At 40.0% G+C, this 18440-nt stretch overlaps 2 protein-coding genes across 2 annotated transcripts; both read right to left on the bottom strand.

The window, feature by feature from the left end:
• Positions 1-234: 234 nt before the first annotated feature.
• LOC149214957 (uncharacterized) lies at positions 235-936 on the bottom strand. The gene has a single exon (XM_089389564.1). It carries the CDS (start codon positions 934-936, stop codon positions 235-237), a length of 702 nt encoding a protein of 233 aa, XP_089245690.1.
• Positions 937-7776: 6840 nt separating this feature from the next.
• Positions 7777-12899, bottom strand: LOC149214956 (uncharacterized). The gene is made up of 3 exons (XM_089389561.1): positions 12029-12899; positions 11727-11915; positions 7777-11645 (listed from the first exon to the last, which is right to left on the bottom strand). The coding sequence occupies exons 1-3, from the start codon at positions 12897-12899 to the stop codon at positions 7777-7779; spliced, it is 4929 nt and encodes a 1642-aa protein (XP_089245687.1).
• Positions 12900-18440: the final 5541 nt, after the last annotated feature.

The raw sequence follows: 18440 nt of genomic DNA, 5'->3' as shown, positions 1-18440 counted from the left end.
CCAATTCACTCTTGACTTTTGCCTCCATAATATCTCTTCCTGCTTCCTTCGTTCCTCTAGTTGGCTGACTAATCTGCCTTCTTCTATTTCTAGGGCCTAGCTTCTCCCATCTCTTATGATTTCTTGTTGAATTGCTTCCATCTTCTGAGTCAATTGTTGTTGATCCTTTAGTATGTTTCCAAATTCCTGTTGATTCCATCTCTTGATGTTTTGCTTAAGTTCCTTTAGCTTACGCTAAAACGTTTGCATTCTGTTTCTACCCCTTTGTTTGCTCTGTGTCCACCATTCTTCTACTTTGCTGATGAATTTTGGGTCTCTGAGCCAAAATGCTTCAAACTTGTAGGGACGCCTTTTGGGGCTGGCTTTGAGATCAATCTCCAATCTCATCGACCAATGATCTGATCCCATTACAGGGAGTATCATTGCCTCCATGAAAATGTCTATGGTTACTATCTCCTCTGATATTAGAAACCTGTCTAGTCTGGATGCAATTTGATGTCTGCCTCCTCTTCTGTTGTTCCAAGTAAAAATTCCATTGGTGGTTGGAAGATCCACTAGTCTTTGGTTATTTATGGTGTCCCCAAACATCTCCATATCTGCATCCTCCCTACATATTCCACCTCTTTTTTCATTCAGTGATTTTATCATATTAAAATCTCCTCCTATTATCCAGGGGATATTATGATACAATGCTCTCACTTTTATCATGTTATCAATGAAGTTTTTCCGCTCTCCTGTTATGTGTGGACCATAAACTCCTGTGAGCAGAATCCACTCTTGTGATCCCAGGTTGCTGAATTTACCTGATAGTATTCGTGGCATACTTGTCCAATCCTCAAATCTGACTTCCTCTGGATTCCAAAGAATTGCCATACCTCCTGCGCTTCCCGCAGCGTCTTGACCTACTACCTCATACCTTGGTTTGAAGTTTCCCATAATCTCTTTCATTTTTTTCACTAATCTTTGTTTCTTGTAATAGCATAACACTGGGTTTATCTTTCCTCAATCTATCTTTCAGATATCTCTGTTTCCCCTTACTATTCAGGCCCCTTATATTCCAGGTCATGATTATCATTTCAATAGTTTGGTTGGTTGGTGGAAAACCTCCGATAATGGCACCACTCGTCCTGAGTTAACCAACATTTCCCCTACCATTTGTATGGATTCGCTCATGGGTCTACGGCCTCTTTTCTTCCCTACTTTGCCTATTGCTCCCATCTCCGATCCTTGTCCCCCTTGTGATCCAAGATGCTTTGGTTGATGTACCACTATCGTTCCTTTTTTCATTTTGTATTGTTGGAACATTTCTTTGTAAAGTTGTTTTTGATCTTCTGGGATGAATCTCTCATCTAAATGTCGCCACTCCTGCAATAATCTTTTCATTACTTGTTCCTCTTCACTGTAATTTTCCTTATAGGTGTCTATCTCCATCTAGTTTTGCTCTGTTTGCTCTTTGTTGCTTTCCACCTCTCTCTCTTCCTCTGTGATTACCATTACCTGCTCTTTCCCTTTTTTCTTTCTGATGTAGTTCTTCTGGTTCGTCCTCATTTTCAGCTATTGTTTCTTCCATTTCTTCCTCTTGTAGAACTACAAATTTATTCTGATTTTCTTTCTCCTTTTCCTTCAATGGTTGCTTATGGCTGCCTGGTAGTTTCTGGTTCCTTTTCCTTCTTTGAACTTTCTGGAAGCCATCTTCCCTTACCTTGTTTGGTTCTTCTTCATTTTTGTTTCCTTGAGTATTCTCTGGTATGTTCAGTGGGCAGGATCTAAAAAGATGGCCGTATTCATGACATCTCCTACACCGGAACGGTATATGCTCATAATCGAGGGGTTGTTGCCATACTTCATCATGATATTCTACTTCTATGCAGTCAGGGAGGGGCTCAGTGATGTTCATGTAAACACATATCCGAGCATAAGAAATGTACCTTCCTTTTCTTGTTGTATCAACCACTTTGACGAAGGTTCCAATCGAGTTACCTATCCCTTCCAGTATTTCTGGGTCCCAAAAATCCGTTGGAAGACTGAACAGTCGAACCCAGATCAGAGCCGCCATCATCTTTTCCTGATCTGGGTTATAACATTCTTCCCAGTGCCTCATGAATAGTCCCGCATTATTGAAGAAATATGGTCCCTCTTCAAAGACCTTTTCCTTGTCTGCGAGATTTGCAAAAACTACTGAGAAAAATCCTTTAGCACCGAGTTTCAGATCAATATGTCCTTTAGGTTTCCACTGCTGTTAGATCCATTTTATCAGTTCTTTTTCTGTTGGCCAAACTCCTATAAATTTACAAATCAGGGCGTGATCTTTCATGTATCCTCTATACTCCTCTAATTTGTTATTAGGGATGACAAACCTGGGTTTTTTAACTACTCGAGGAAGGCATCTTCCTCCCAGCCCCGCCTGCCAGCGCACTCCCATCACCGGTGTATTACCCCTTCTTCCTTGCGGCCCGTGAGTTCCCTGTCTGCTTGCCTCCCCTGCTGTAACATTCTTGTAGGAGGGGCTCTCGGCCCCCCCTTCCTGGCTCATTCTGCCCGCAGCAGACCTCCCTTACCTCCCGACGTCTCGATCCTCTGAAATGCTTTCGTAATCTTTTGTCCTTGTCTACCAAAACCTCTGCGCTCTGGTGCTGTTGCAAGTTTTCTAGGGAAAACCTGCATCAAACCCTAGCTCGTGACATCTCTCAGAAAGAAATCTTTATAAATATAATGATTAATTAAAAAGATTTCTTGTATTAAATATTATTATTGATGATATAATATTAAATATTATTATTATTCATTGAATATATGATTGTTAAAGTTTTATATTTCCTATTGTAAGTTTGTAATGATTATCTATCATAAAGATTTTTAAATCAAAACATTATATATAAGTGATCATTAATAATGGTTAATATTTGTTATAATGATAATGATAATACTATTCTAAATATTTTTATTTTATCTAAATAATTATTATTATTTATTAGATTTATATGATTGTGTTTAGTATTTAAATTTTGTTATAATATTTATTAGGTTTAAGTAATTGTAATTAGTATGTAATTTTTTTTTTTTGCTAATGCAAGAGTCGGACCTTCTATTTCATAAATAAAGTACAAAATTTACATCTATCCACAAAGAGTTGTGGACCAAGGAGGAGACCCACAAACCAAATAGAGAACGGGCCCGAGGCAAAAGCCCCTACCCTGAAAAACCCAACTTCTAAACTCTTAAAATCAAAACAAAGATGAAGCCTGCAACGTAACCAAAACAATTAGCCTCCCGCCTGTGACAAAATTCCTCCCGCCAAGAAAAAGGAGCATAAACTCTTCCCGCTAACTTCCAGACAAGTCGCTTTAATCGTCACCGTTGAGCCAGCTGACCCAATCCGACGGCAGAGGACTAATTCGCCCAGTCAAGAAGCGCTATACTTACCCACCTAGACAACCAACTTGCACGATCAATCGCAGCCGTCGATCTGCCTCACTGGATCCGACAGCAGAGGTTCATATCACGCCAGCCAATATCATTGAACTTTAGCGTGCGATGAGGGCGGTATTTTAGCCAACCCCACTGCCACGTGTCACCTACCGTATGGAATTGCTTCCAAAACAGAAATACCATTTCCCGCTTGCGAGGCCTGCAATCGCCAGAAAACCGCCCCCGACCCAATATATCATGCACAGGTGGAAAACCCATGGTAATGCGTCCATCGATAGTGTCCAGGTTCCGTCCTTCCGTAATGTCTTCTCCTCCAGAACTGAGGAAAGAAGAAACGCCCGCTGACCTGCCCATCTTCGAAGAACCAGAGCCACCCGACTGGCTGCCGCCGGGAGTCGCTGAATTAACCGGACTCTGCCTCCATGGCTCTACTCCGAAACACGAACCTGTCTTCATCTGCCTGGTCATTACAAATCACTTTTAACCTACTCTGAGGCCACTCTTGCCAGCTCATTGCCATCCTATTCTCTATGCTGATCACACCTTGATTGGCCAGAAGATCCGCCAATTTATTGGTCGATCTACCGACATGTTTGAAGCTAACTTTACAAAGGCTCTAGAGATGTTGTTGAATCAGTTGAAAGCCCTAGATCAGCCTCCAATTCCTTGAGACTTTTTCCGACTTTGATCTCTAGCTGATTCTCTTCATCGATTTGATGATTAACTCAGAATCGGCTTCAACTATCACATTTTGTCAGTTCTCCTGTTCCAGGAGATCTAAACATTGCTCCATAGCCATCAATTCTGCCATGTTATTGGTGGCTTTCCCTAAATGACAGTAGAAGATAAAAAGGACACTTCCATTCTCATCCCTTAATGCTCCTCCATAAACTGTGGTACCTAGGTTGCCTTTAGAAGCCCCATCAATGTTGAATTTCAAAAAGCCCTTAGGGGGAGGATGCTAGAAATCTTGCTTAGAATCCAGGGAGAAAACGGTCCTATCCAGTCCCTGAGGAATAAGTCCCTGCAACCCCAACTCACTGAGAATTCTCAAATCAACCACTGAAGGTGGGTTCTTAGGGAGAGTTCGCACAATAGTGCCGACTATTTCCTTGAGTTGATTTAAGATTTGCGCTAAAAGGGATTGGAAAGGCTTATTTTCATTCTTGAAGATTCTATTGTTTCATTCTTTCAAGACATTCCAAATAATGAAGCTTGAAATGATGGCCCACGCCGAGCTAAGAATTTCATTATCTGAAAAGTTTCTTGTCTATTTATTTAGGGTATTGATGATACTCCCTTTGTCCCTATTAGTCTGTTGGAAAATGGTGGCAAAAGAATCCCACAAACTGGAGGTGAAAATGCAGTTGTTGAAAAGGCACTCCATAGTTTCCTCTTGGGCTTCACAGTGCTGACATCTGGAAGGCCCCAGGATACCCCTCTTCCTAATATCTTCCCAGGTTAGAATTTTCCTATGCTGAACCAGCCACATGAAGAGTTTAATTTTCATCCAGCCTTGATGTCTCCATAGGCCTTGCCAAATCTTATCTGGAGCTTAAGAGTTAAGGTCAAGGAGAATGAGTTTAGCTTCCTTGAGATTAAAGGCTCCCTCATTATTGTTGCCCATCTTAGCTAGTCTTGTCCCTCAGACCTCAAAATCTTCCTTTGTTCTACCATTTTTTTTAGAGTCTCTGCTTTAGCCTTCAGGGGGCTTTCATCCCTAAAATCAAAGTTCCTCCAAGTTCTCCATTTTCCCATACTACTGATTTGATCCCAAAAGTCTCTTACTTTAGATAACCCATTGGCATCTGTCTCTTCCTTGAGATCCCTCAAATTTTCTTTTACAAAATAGGTTCTTGTTGTCATTTGTCCTCCCAGAATAGGGCTAGGTTTCCATCTCTGATTTCCCAGAAACTATTTCTTTGTACTAAGCCCCGGTTATCCCATGCCTTATTCCAAATGTGTGATCCCTTTCTATGTTCTGACATTCTTATTAGATCATTATTTTGCTAATAGCTAGCATATTTTTCTTTCCAAATTCTAGCCCACTGGGCCTTTAGGTCTTTTACCCATTGCCACCATAATTTAGCTTCTAAAACCTTGCTTAGAATCTCAGGATCATCTAAACTAAGCCCTCCATAGTTTTTAGGTTTGCAGTTTTTTCCCATGCTACCAAGGCCCATTTCTTTTTCTCTTCCCCCTTGCCCCAAAGAAAGTCTCTTTGTATGGTTCTGAATTGATGCAGGACTCCTAATGGTGCCGGGAGAGCTGATAACAATGTAAACTTTGAAACAGGAACTGGTACTGTTACTCGTTTCGTAGAGATAGAAAAAAAGTGACCTGATTTTGAAAAGGGGTGATGCAAAACACACAAGTTTTTTTTAGAGCATAGTTTTTGGCACTTAAATTTTTTTTATGTATATTGTGTTTTAGAATGGTAGTGATTTTCATGCTAATTTTAAAAAGTGGTAATTCTGCATCAAACATTTTTTTAAAAGACCTATTTTTTGACTTTATATTTTCTAATGTATGAAATGTAAATAATTATTTTGTAAATTTAATAATTTTTTAAGTGGTCGTTTTCTTCATATTTTCTTATTTTTATTTTTATTTTTATTTTTTGTAGTGGGGTTTTTATTGTTTTGCATTTTTAAATTAGAAGGTCGATATTTTGAATTTTCGATATTTTACATATTTATACATCCTTAATTAATTTTTCAATCCACATGAAATAATTGTTTCTAAAAAACAATATTTTTTAACAATGGACATAAAAATAACCATTTTTAACCTAAATATAACTAAAAAACTACACGTTTTGATAATTTTTTGCTAGAATTGACATGTCAAAATCACAATTTTTATACGAAAAATTTAACTAAAAATGGTTAAATAATAGTTTTTTTTCTGAATTTCATGTCAAAAAGATTATAATAATCAGTTTTTTTTTTTTCAAAAAATAATGATTAGCTTAAAAATTAATGCGAAAATCACATATTACAAATATTGAACGCATAACAGTATCATTTCTCGTAATCGGAATCGAATAACCACCACCCGACTACCCATGGGAGTGGCTATCCGATTTTCGAAATCAGATAGCCACCGCCCGGCCATCCCCACAGGTGGTCGAGCAGTGGCCATCTGATTCTGAGAATCAGATAGCCACCGCCCGGCCACCCCCATAGGTGGTTGGGCGGTAGCTTTCCGATTCCGAGAATCGGATAGCCACCCCCTTGGGCAACCAGGTGATGGCTATTCGATTCCGAGAATTGGATAGCCAACTTTACGGGCATCCGGGCGATGGCTATTCGATTCCAAGAATAGGATAGCCACCCCCACAGGCAGTCGAGCGATGGCTATTCAATTCAGAGAATCAGGTAACCACCCCAACCGACGGTCAGGTGTGGCTATCCGATTCTCGGAATCAGATAACCACCCCCTGACCGCCCTTGAGGTGGATATCCGATTCTGAGAATCAGATAACCACCACCCGGCCACCCCCACAAGCGGCTGAGTGGTGGCTATCTGATTCCGAGAATTGGATAGCCACCGCCCAACTGCCCGTGGGGGTGGCCAGGAAGTGGCTATTCGATTCTCGGAATCGAATAGCCACCGCCTAGCCGCCCATGGGGGCGGTGGCCGATAAAATTGTTTTTTTAAATAAAAAATAAATTTTGTTAAATATATATATATATATATAAAATGTTTTTTTAATTGTATATATTTGTAAAATATATATATATATATATATATATATTAAATATTTTAAATGTTATTTTAAAAAATATCAAAAATATATTTATCTTTTTTTAATTTTAATGTTTTTTTGAAAATGATGTTTAATTTGAAAATATGTTTTTTTTTTAATTTTAATTGTTTTTCGGGTTTTTATTTTATTTTTAATTTCAGCATATTTTTGTTTTTTAGGGTTTTTTGAAAATGATTTTAATCTTAATTTTTGTAGTTTTTTAATTTTTGTAGTTTTTTTTGTTATTTTTCTATTTTTTTAAATCTAGTTTGTTTTTTATTTTATTTTATTTTTTTAGTTTTTCTTAATGCTTTTTTAAAATTTCCTATTTTTACTTAATTTTATAGTTTATTTTATTTTATTTTATTTTTTCCAAATTTTTTTATGGTTTACCACATTAAAAAAAAATGTTATTTTTTTGAAAATATGTTTTTCTTATTATTTATTTCCTTAAATTTTTTTAGTTTTTTTTTTTTTTTAACTGTAACGGATATGGTTTTTTTTATTGATTCCAGAGAAAAAAGAGTGGGGCTTTGCCGAAGTAGCCCTGATTACATCCTGCTTGTGCTTCTAAAACAACAGCTATATCTAAACAATTATGGAGGAGTTTCTACAAATCTGTCATCATTGATGAACAACCACCCTCTGTCCAGAGCGCTCCCTTTGTTAGCCATCAAGTCCGCTTCGGTGTTTGAAGTTCTGAGTATATGATAGAAATTGTAAGATGCAAAGGATGAGAGCACTCTTTTCAGTCTTTCCAGTGTTCTATTGAGACCTGCATTTCTGAATAACTCTCCAACGTTCAGCTTCTTTATGAGAATCTTCGAATCTCCAAAAATCTTAATGTCCCTGATCCCTTTTTCTCTGGCAATTTGACAAGCTTTAAGAAGGCTGAGCAGTTCTGCTTGATTGTTAGTCTTCAAACCAAGACCCCAGTAGAAAGAATCGCTGGAGCGCCCTTCAGGGGAGAAAATGATCCCACCGGCGCCCGAGGGACCGGGGTTTCCTTTAGAAGCCCCGTCAAAGAAGATTGTATGAGAGTTTTGAGCTCTCCACCAGATCTGGAATGTTTCATCTGCGTCTCTCTTCTTCCAGGATGGGAGCTCTAGATTAGGAGAAAAGAGGATTTTTCTGATTTGTAATTCAAGCTTTCCAATCCACCGCTTCTCTATCTGCTGAAGAGATGCATCCTCTTTATAATACTGTTGATGCACCGTTTCTAGAAGAAGGGATCTAGCCTTAGCTGCTACTTGCAAGGGAGTTAGATGGTAATCTTTAAAGACCTTCTGGTTACGGGCCAACCAGATCTTCCAGCAGACAAATTTGGGCAAAGCGTTCCAGATTTTATACCAAATCGATTTTTGAGGGATATGCCGAGAGTAACGGTGGCTCCATTCGGCAAAGAGGTCTGGAACTGATATCTGAGCGGGAGAGCTTATAAGCAAATCTTGGAGCGTAAAATTCCATACTTCCTTTGCGTACTGGCAGTCGATGAAGAGGTGTTGAGCTGTCTCGGCGTTGCTTCTACAAAGGGCGCACCAGTGAGGGCCAGCAAAGCTTCTTTTTACTAGATTGTCACCTGTTAGAATCTTATTGTGTATCAGTGTCCAGACAAAGAAGTTGACTTTTGGGAGAGCTGTGGGATCCCAAACGTTTTTCCAGAACACCGGACTATGTTTGCTATTTCTCGATGTCTGAAATTCTTTATAGCCTTCAGCTGCTGTGTAATCTCCAGAATGGCCCCAGCCCCATCGGTCTTGCATCGATCTATGAATCGGTGCGGCCTCTTCGATCAGGTCCAGAAATAAATTCAGTTGCTGTTGCAGATGTGCTGGAGGAGCAGGAATTGCCCAACCTGCCCAATCGCCTCTCTGATCCCAAACGGATATGTCAAATAGACTTAACTTCCCACCTGTAATTAACCAGTCCCTTAATCCTGCGATTTCCTCATTTTCGCTTAGAGGATTTCGCCCCATTATCCTGTCCTGCCAGAGTCGAATTTTCTTGCCATTCCCTGGGATTCTGTAGATGTTTCGTTTGAAGATTTTGCTGCTTTTGTAACAGAGCTTCCACAGCAGCGTACTGTTTGCTGTGTAATCCAGATGGAGGTTTCTCAAATCAGTTCTGTTTGTATACTTTGATCGCAGAATGACACTTACAGGAAGACTTGGCTCTTTAAACATTTTCCACAGGATTTTGCTGCCTAAGGCGAGATTGACCAGAGAAGGATCTCGGATTTGCAATCCTCCTTCCTCGATGGGTTTCTTGACTGTTTCCCAATTTACAAGATGGAGTTTCTTATCATTGCCCCTGCCTCCTTGCCAGAGGAAATTTCTAAGGAGAGAGGAGATTTGGTCCATGATATTTCTGGGGGCGAGCAGAAAGGCTGCTTGATAAATTATTAAAGAAGAGAGCTGAGATTTGATTAAAATGACCTTACCTCCTTTTGTCAACCAGTATCCTCCCCATTTCAAGATCTTGGATTTGAATTTGCAGATTATGTCGCTCCAAAGCGATCTCTTATTCACTCCTGAGATTATGGGTAGGCCGAGATATCTGATTCTCTCCCATTGTGAATGCCCTTTGAATCCAAGAGAGTTAGCTATGTTGTTGAGCTCCTGTTGATCTGTATTCCAGCTGTAGACTTCGCTTTTGCTTTCGTTTACCAGTGCTCCTGAGACTTTGCAGTAGTTCCTAATGACCGTGCCGAAGGCCTTTGCAATTCTGATTGAGGCGCCCCCCAGAAGGATCGAGTCATCTGCAAATAATGCATGGTTCAGGGAGCTTGCTCTGTTGGAGGGTTTGAGGCCCGGAATGGATCCTGACAGTCTTTCAGCTTCAAGTTTTCGACTTAATGCTTCAGCCAATATGATGTAAAGATAGGGAGAGAGCGGGCATCCCTGCCTGATGCCTCTCTTGGCTTTAAAGAAGTTTGCAGGTCTGCCGTTTATGAGGGGAGCTATCCATGGGTTGTTCATGCAGGCTTTTAGAAGGTTGACAAACTGAATGGAGAAGCCAAAGGAGAGCAAGACTTTACTTAGAAATGTTCTATTGACTCTGTCGAACGCATTCGCCATATCTAACTTTATGAGCATACCTTTCTCTTTTCTCTGCTTGCTTGAGTGTATGGTCTCCTGAACTTGAATGACGTTGTCCAGGATGTGTCTACCTTTCACAAAGCCTCCTTGAGATTTAGAGATGATTCTAGGGAGCAAGGGCTTCATTCTGTTGGCCAACAACTTTGCCAAGATCTTATAGGAAGCATTACATAATGAAATTGGCCTGAATCTGGCAAAAGTTTCCGGATTAGAGTCTTTGGGAATTAGAGCTAAGTAGGTTGAGTTAGTGCTGCCGCCTACTTTGGCTTTAGACATGAATCCCCTTATCATCTTTTGTAAATCATTTTTTATGATGTCCCAGCATACTTTGTAGAAGTGAATGGTAAATCCGTCCGGCCCGGGGGCCTTGTCGGAATCCATGGACCAGATAGTTTTGATTATTTCTTCCTCTGTAACAGGTTTGCATAAATCTGCGTTGTCCTCCAGAGAGATTAAGGAGGGGATATGGTTGAGAAATTCTGTTTCCTCCATTTCTTCACCTTGGTCATTCGAGCTGTAGAGATTCTGAAAGTGTAGTTCTGCAGCTTCTTTGACTTGCTGATTGCCCTTGCAGATTTGGCCCGCCATAGTCTTTATTTCTGCTATATGGTTCCTTGACAATCTAGCTCTGTACTGCCGGTGGAAGAAAGAGGTATTGCGGTCCCCTCCTTTCAGCCACAGGCTCCTAGACTTTAATCTCCAGTATTCTTCCTCATTTCTAAAAGATTGGTAGGCTGCTCTCTGCGCTTTTATTTCCTTGTCCAAGAGGTTTTCATTAATGTTTTTACATTCCATGTCATTTTGAAGGGAATGCAAAGCCTGGACTGCTGCAACTCTAAGAGAGGTGGGGTTGGGAGTTGGTTTCTTGATCCACTCCTTCAATGCTTTTTTGGTGAGTTTCAGTTTTTGCTCCCAAACAAAGCTTGGGGAACCTGAAATGGAGATGTTCCAAGATGCTTTCACCGTGTCCATAAAGCCTTCTCTTTCAATCCATTGAGGAGAAAAACGAAATGGGATGGGACCCAAATCCTCTTCGTCTTCTAAACAGAGCTGTATTGGCTTGTGATCCGAGGACAACTTGGGCAGAATTTTTGTTGTTATGATTTTCTTATTCATGAGGAGGGATTGCACTAGAAAACGATCAAGCCGAGCAGAGATATGATCTGTTCCAGTTCTGTTATTTGACCAGGTGAATAAGCCTTGGATTGGATTAAAATCTTGGAGATCCCAGAGCTGAGCAAGTTCCTCCACTACACCCACCATAGGGTCCTTGGAGTCAGAACCTCCTCTTTTTTCTTTTGCTTTCAAAACTATATTGAGATCTCCAGCGAGAATGATGTTGTTAGGGGTTTCCTGTTCAAGAAATTCTGCCAAAGATTTCCAGCAGTCTCTTTTTTCTGAATAATTGACAGGTACATATAGATTGACTAGAGAGATAGATAACTTACTTGAAATGTGGGTTATTTCTGTATATATCCAGTGCAAGGTCTCATGAGTGCTGATGAGTTGGAATTGTTCTTCGTTCCAGAGCGTTGCCAGACCTCCCGAGGATCCCCGAACGCTGACAGTTATGCCTGAGTTTTTCTTCCATTTTGATTTGCTGGTTTCTAGCAGGGCTTGACCTGCTATCTTAGTCTCTTGGAGCATGAGGATATCAGTAGGTTACGATTTTAAGAGGTCCTTAACTGCTTCTATTTTGGCGGGGTTCCCCAGTCCTCTCTAATTCCAAGAGACTAACTTCATTATTTACCTATGCTTGGGGTGGAGCCGCCCTTGGATGACCTGGGCATGTTACTTCTTCCGATTGTCATTTCTATCGTGGATTGGCTCCCTTGTGTTTTGAGCCTTTCTGCTTCTTCTTCTCTTTTTTCCTTGCGGGATTTCCTTCCGGGTCTTTTTAAAGGTCTCTCAAAGAGTTCTTCCTCTGAGGACTCAGAGCTTTCAGCTGGCTTTTTCTTCGTGATTTCTGCATAGGTGGGGCTTGAGGGGCTGCCTTGGGTGACTTCGATGTGGATGTCACCCCCTCCCTCATTGCTTTCAGGAGGGGTTTCCTCATGGTTCTCTTTTACCTGGTCTTTGATCGGTGGATCTGGTTGCGCCTCCTCGGTTCCTTTTACATTTTCTCCTGTCTCCTGAGTTGGGATGACATTGTTCCTGTCTCTTGTTGCTGCGCTTTTTCCTGTGTCCTTCTTTGCTTGGGCTGTTCTCTGGACTAGGGTCCATTGCTCTCCATTCTGTTTTTCAGCCTGGTCCTCTGCTTTCTTCTTACAATTCTTGGCGAAGTGGCCGTAGCCGTGACAGTGTCTGCATTTAAAGGGGAGCTGCTCATAATCGAGCTCTTGGATGTGCGTCCATCCTGCCACCGTAAGCTTGATCGCTTCAGGCAATCCTTCTTCAAGGTCCACTTCGACGCAGATGCGCGCACAAGAATATTGGTCTCTTCTTACAGCCTGGTCTATATACTTGCCTAATGCGTTCCCAATAGTCTGAAACGATTTTTGGTTCCAGCAGTGAAGGGGCAGATGGGGGAGTCTTACCCACACCGGCACAGCAGATGGGACGTCTTGAGAGGGATCAAAGTCTGGGTTCCATTGATTTAAATACAGTCCCTGCGGCCCCATGAAATAGGGGCCATTTCTGAAGATTAAGCTTCTGTCTTCCGAGCTTTCAAAAACAAAAACGAAGTACCCTTTGCCCACGAAGTAACTCTTCACTCCAATTTTTATCGGAGGTTGCCAGTTTCTTTGGGTCCAATCCTCCACGGATTTGGGGGAGGGCCATAGGCCTGTAAACTAGCCTATGAGGCCTTTTTCTGCCAAGTTCAGAGCAGCTTTGCAGGTGTCCTCCTCTGGCAGGGCAACAGAGGGTATCGAATCCATCCTTTTGATGAATTTTTGCTCAGTCGCAGAAGGAGATCGATTTGTTCCATTCGCTATCAAGTTTCTGAACGTTGTAACTTCGGGGGGCGGATCCGCAGGGGGGGAAGAGCTCTCAGGAGCCTCCATCTGGCTGCAGAGGGAGGGACGAGGCTATGCGCAGAGGCGCAGCAGCCTGAGCGACGCCGCAGACACTCAGAACCCTAGCTTGAGAGCGAAGGGTCGGGCCGCGCGCAGAAAAAAAAATCCTTATTTTTTAGTTTTTTAATTCTTATATTTTATAGGTTAGTTATTTATTTATTTATTAATTTATTTTTATTTTTTTTATGATTGATTTTTTTTTATATATATTTTTATTTACGTTTTGGTATTTTTTTTTTACTTTTTTTTTGTGTGCTTTCTTTCATTGTTTTTATTTTTAATTTTATATTCTCATTATTTTTTTCAAATTTTAATGTTTTCGGAGTCATATCAAAATCTTTTACGCCATTATTTCAAAATGTTGAAAATTTACCAAAAAATATATATATATTATTCGAGTATCAACACTTTTTGTTTTGAGGGTGTTTTTTGCACAATTTTTGCATATAAAAAATCGGTTTTACTGGCATTTTTTTAAAATGTTGAAAATTAACTCTAAAAAAAAAATCCATCATTCCATTATTAGCATTTTTCATTTTCAGGTTGGTTTTTGCACAATTTTTGCACAAAAAATTCGTTTTCACTGCCATTTTTAAAACATGTTCAAAATTGACCCTAAAAAAAAAAACCATCATTCTAGTATACACACTTTTCATTTTTAGCACTGTTTTTCATGTTTTTTTTGGGTTTTTTGGGCAGAATTCTCGTTTTGAGTTTATAGTTCTCGTTTCAAAGTTTACATTGTTTGATATCATAAAGACTGGGATTGATTGTAGTACAGCCTTGGTTAGCACCAACCTATTAGCCAGATTTAATGATCTAAAAGTCCATTTCCTTATTTTGTCTTGCAATTTGTTAATCACTGGTTCCCAGATGCTCTTGTGTAAAGGTTTGGTCGTAAGAGGAACTCCCAAATATTTTGAGGGGAGGATCTCCCTTTGAAATCCCTAAGTTCTGGAAATATTTCTTTGAATAGCAATGTGAGTAATAAAGAAAAAAATCTTAGATTTGGAGAGATTAACTTCCATACCTAAAGCCATGGCAAAGTCTCTCAGGATTTGCTTATAAGCTAGAGCTTCTGTGACCATGGGGATACCCTGCAACATGGTATCATCAACAAATTGTTGATGAGTTAAGGCTTGACCGTCTTCAAAAAGTTGGATACCTTTGACTTTCCCAACTATTTTAGCATGCTTAATAGATCGACCCAGCCCTTCCATCATGAGTATGAAGAGAAAGGGAGAGAGTGGATCTCCCTGCCTGAGGCCTCTTGAAGGAATAAAAGTTTCCAAGGGAGATCCATTAACCAAAATTGAAAAACTAAGAGAAGTTACTAGGGCCATTACCCATCTGATCCAGTTGTGATCAAACCTAAAAGCAATGAGAACTTTTCTGATATAGGTCCAGTTCAGCTTATCATAAGCTTTGGCTATATCCAATTGTATGATCATTCCTGCTTTCCTGTTTATTGTTAGTGAGTGCACCACCTCATGAGCTTGAATGATGTTGTCGAGGATTTGCCTACCTTCCACATATCCAGATTGTTCAACTGACACCAGGGTAGGAAGAAGAGGTTTGAGTCTATTTGCCACAACTTTGGATATTATCTTGTAGACAACATTGCACAAGGCAATGGGTCTAAACCTATCAGGAGTTTGAGCCAATTCCTGTTTAGGGATCAGGGAGATAAAGGTTGTATTAAGCGCCTTCAATATAGTTTTGTCCCTCCTGGAGTCTTCCACAACGTTCAGGATGTCCTGTTTTACTATATTCCAGCAAGCTTTAAAGAAATCTACATTGAATCCATCCGGGCCTGGTGCCTTACCATTTTGCATTTCTTTTAGGACCTCACTCACCTCCTCTTCCGTCACTGGTCTATTAAGGTTGAAGTTGTCCTCTCTGGAAACTAGCTTGGGTATATGTCTTGATATACACCTGATGGATTTCTCTCTTTCTGAACAGGTTTCCTATGCAATACCAAGAAAGTGTTGAACCAGCATTGCTTCAATTTCTTCATGAGAATTGAGAAGGTTACCTCCCTTATCTTTGATTGAAGAAATCTTGTTGTGAGCTCTGCTCGCCATAGTGGATCTGTGGAAAAATCTAGTGTTACATTCTCCTTCTTTTAGCCATTGCACGTTGGATTTTTGCCTCCAAAAAATCTCCTCTTGTTTACATAAGTTCTCCCATTCTTGATGATATTTCGTTGCCTGATCACTTCTATCTTTATCAAAACCCTCCATCATAAGGGTTTGATTGAGCTCCTGCATTTTTCCTTCAACAGCTTTTTTGCTACAAAAAGATTTCTATATTCCTTCTTGTTCCATTCCTTGAGCCTCAGTTTAATATGTTTGAGCCTTTTTTGAAGAAGGAACATTCTTGTGCCCTGAATATTCAAATCTTCTACCCATCATATGGCTATGTTGTTGCTGAAATCTGGGTGGGAGAGCCAGATATTTTCAAATTTGAAAGGTTTATTCCTGGGGGTACCAATGCTCCGAATTTCCAATTGTATCGGCCAGTGATCAGATCCTCCAAAGGGTAGAACTCTAGTAGCTATGTCCTTGTCCTTGAGCATGAGATCCTCTGAGATTATGAATCTATCTAATTTGGAGGCCACCTGAGATTCTCCTCCTCTTTTATTGTTCCAAGTAAAAGTGCGATTATCCATTACTATATCCACTAGCTTCATATTGTCTATGAAGGTTTGAAAAGCAGAAGAGTCTTTATTTAGAACTCGGGTACCCCCTTTTTTCTCCGACAACGATTTGATCATATTGAAATCACCCCCCCATGATCCAAGGGATTCTTCCAAATCTTTCCCTGAGATCCTTCAGGGAATCTGGAAGCTTGAGTTTTCCATCCATCCTTTAGGGGCCATATACATTCATGACCAGGTAAATATTCTTATCTCCCACTGGTTGCATGACCACTGAAAGATAATCCCTAGATGCCTCAGCATCTATAATGTCAATTTTTTGGGGGTTCCAAGGCGTGAGAATACCTCCTGTTGTATTTTTTGCTTTGACTTCCAGAAACTCAAATTTATTGAGCCATTTGTTGTGAATCCCTTTTATTTTTTGAATGGAACATTTAGTTTCCTGGATGAAGATCACATCTGGAGCTGCTTGTTTCATCCTATTACTAAGTAACCTTTGTTTTTTTTCACTGCCTAGACCCCTAATATTCCAAGAAATGAACTTCATCATTAAAGATTTGTAAAGGAGTAACTGAATAGGTCTTTCATCTTACCTGAGTCTATCATTAGCTTTCCACATTCAATGAAAAGCTCATTCTGCTTTTTTCTGCCTCTTTTCTTTCCTAGGTTTCTAGGTGCTAATCCTGGTGTGGTCTTTCATCTTACCTGAGTCTATCATTAGCTTTCCACATTCCATCAAAAGCTCATTCTGCTTTTTTCTGCCTCTTTTCTTTCCTAGGTTTCTAGGTGCTAATCCTGGTGTGGTTTTCATAGCTTTCACAACTTCACTACCTTGTCTTTCATTTTCCCTTTGCTTTTCCAGTCCTATGGTCTGAGTTTTCCATATGAATAACTGCTGCACTCTATTGAACTCCTCTGTAGGTAACGAATCCACTCCCTCCCTAGTTCCTTGTTTCAAGAATCCTTCTAGATCTAGATTCTCATTCTCAAGAATCTCCTGAAGTTCATGGTCTTCCATTTCCATCTCACTCTGGGTCATTTCTTGGTCCATCTCCAGTTCTGTGTCACTCATCATTTCTTCTTTCTGTTTATTGATGATTTATGTTTGCTCATCATTATCTTTGTTCTCCTCCTCCACCGGACTGCCTCCCTTTGCCTGATCTAGTTTCGTTATCACCTCTTCCCCTTTTAGTGCTTGAAACCTGTTTTGGTTGGCCAGTTGCTTTTCTGTTTGAAGTGGCTCCATTCCCCTTTTGTTCCCTTTTCCTTTCTGGACCACTTTATGAAAGCTTTCAGTATCTTTCATGGTGTTGGTTTTACTCTTGTTTTCTGTTTTATTGAGAAAGCAACTTCTGAATAGGTGCCCATGCTCATGGCATTTGCAACATCTGAATGGAATGTGTTCATAATCCACTGTTTGCACCCATTCTTCATCAAACACTTCCAAAATTACCTCATCTGGCAGAGCTCCTGAAAGATCCATCTCCACACATATTCTTGCAAAAGACATGTATTTTTCCTTTCTGGTGGCCTCAGAAGCTTTGACAAAACGCCCTAACTTATTTCCTATGGTAGATAAGGATTCTAGTTGCCAATAATCCAAAGGTAGAGAGTAAAGTCTTACCCAAACCGGGACTGAGGTAAAAGTTTCGCGTTCTAGGACAAAATTCATAACCCATGGTCGCATGTACAGGCCTGGAGTTGCGTAAAAATAAGGTTGTCCTTCAAATACTTTGTCCTTATCTTCAATGTTTGCAAAAACTATAGTAAAGAATCCCTTTGACCCAAGATGTAGTTCTATGCTTCCTTTTGGTTTCCAGTGGTATTTAATCCATGTTTGTAAAGCTTTTTCGGTGGGTCATAAGCCCATGAATTTACAAATAATAGCATATGTCTGCATGGGGTCCCTATGCGCCTGCAGACCAGGATCATTCAAAACTACTTTGGGCGTGATTGTGGTTTTGGGCTTGCATGGTCCATTTTGAGCTGTCTTTTGCTCCCTGTTTCTTGTCCTCTACCTCGTTTTCTGTAGTGTTGTTATTCTCCCTAGATTTAGAGCCCTCCTACTCCTCTTCCCTGTTTCCTTGCCTTCTATCTGAAGGCCCTATGTTTTCTTCTATTAGTTTTTAACCTCTATTGGCCACTGCCTACTTGTAGGAGGGAGTGGAGCTCCCTCCTTTATATCCTTCCATGGAAAACAAACTCTGCAACTTTGTAACCCTAGCTCAAAAATCGCCGCTCCACTGAATAGAGTAATATAAACCTGGAATTCTTCTCAGCATGTAAATTTTATTATAATGATATCATTATTGTAATATATCTTAATTGGATTAAGATAAATGACTATTATTATTTAATAAAACTTTTATAACTATTATCATTTAGTAAATATTTTTATAATAAATTTATTAGATATTATTATTCTTTTATAATGAATTTGTTGGATATTATTAGATCACTGCAATGGTCCTTCTCAGGCCGAAAGG

The sequence above is a fragment of the Pinus tabuliformis genome, chromosome 1_1 (assembly GCF_031772625.1).
Source record: "Pinus tabuliformis cultivar Carrire ecotype Pingquan chromosome 1_1, CPIR1, whole genome shotgun sequence".
NCBI classification, from domain to species: Eukaryota; Viridiplantae; Streptophyta; class Pinopsida; order Pinales; family Pinaceae; genus Pinus; species Pinus tabuliformis.
This window is presented reverse-complemented; position numbering and strand designations above follow the sequence as displayed.

Bases quoted from the DNA above. Each gene is read 5' to 3' on its own strand.
- LOC149214957 (XM_089389564.1), bottom strand. From the start codon at position 936: ATGGGAAACTTCAAACCAAGGTATGAGGTAGTAGGTCAAGACGCTGCG.
- LOC149214956 (XM_089389561.1), bottom strand. From the start codon at position 12,899: ATGGGGCCGCAGGGACTGTATTTAAATCAATGGAACCCAGACTTTGAT. The intron at 11,916-12,028 runs GTAAATAATGAA...TCATGCTCCAAG, and splicing joins CGGCTCCACCCCAAGCATAG to AGACTAAGATAGCAGGTCAA. The intron at 11,646-11,726 runs GTAAGTTATCTA...AATCTTTGGCAG, and splicing joins AGAAATAACCCACATTTCAA to AATTTCTTGAACAGGAAACC.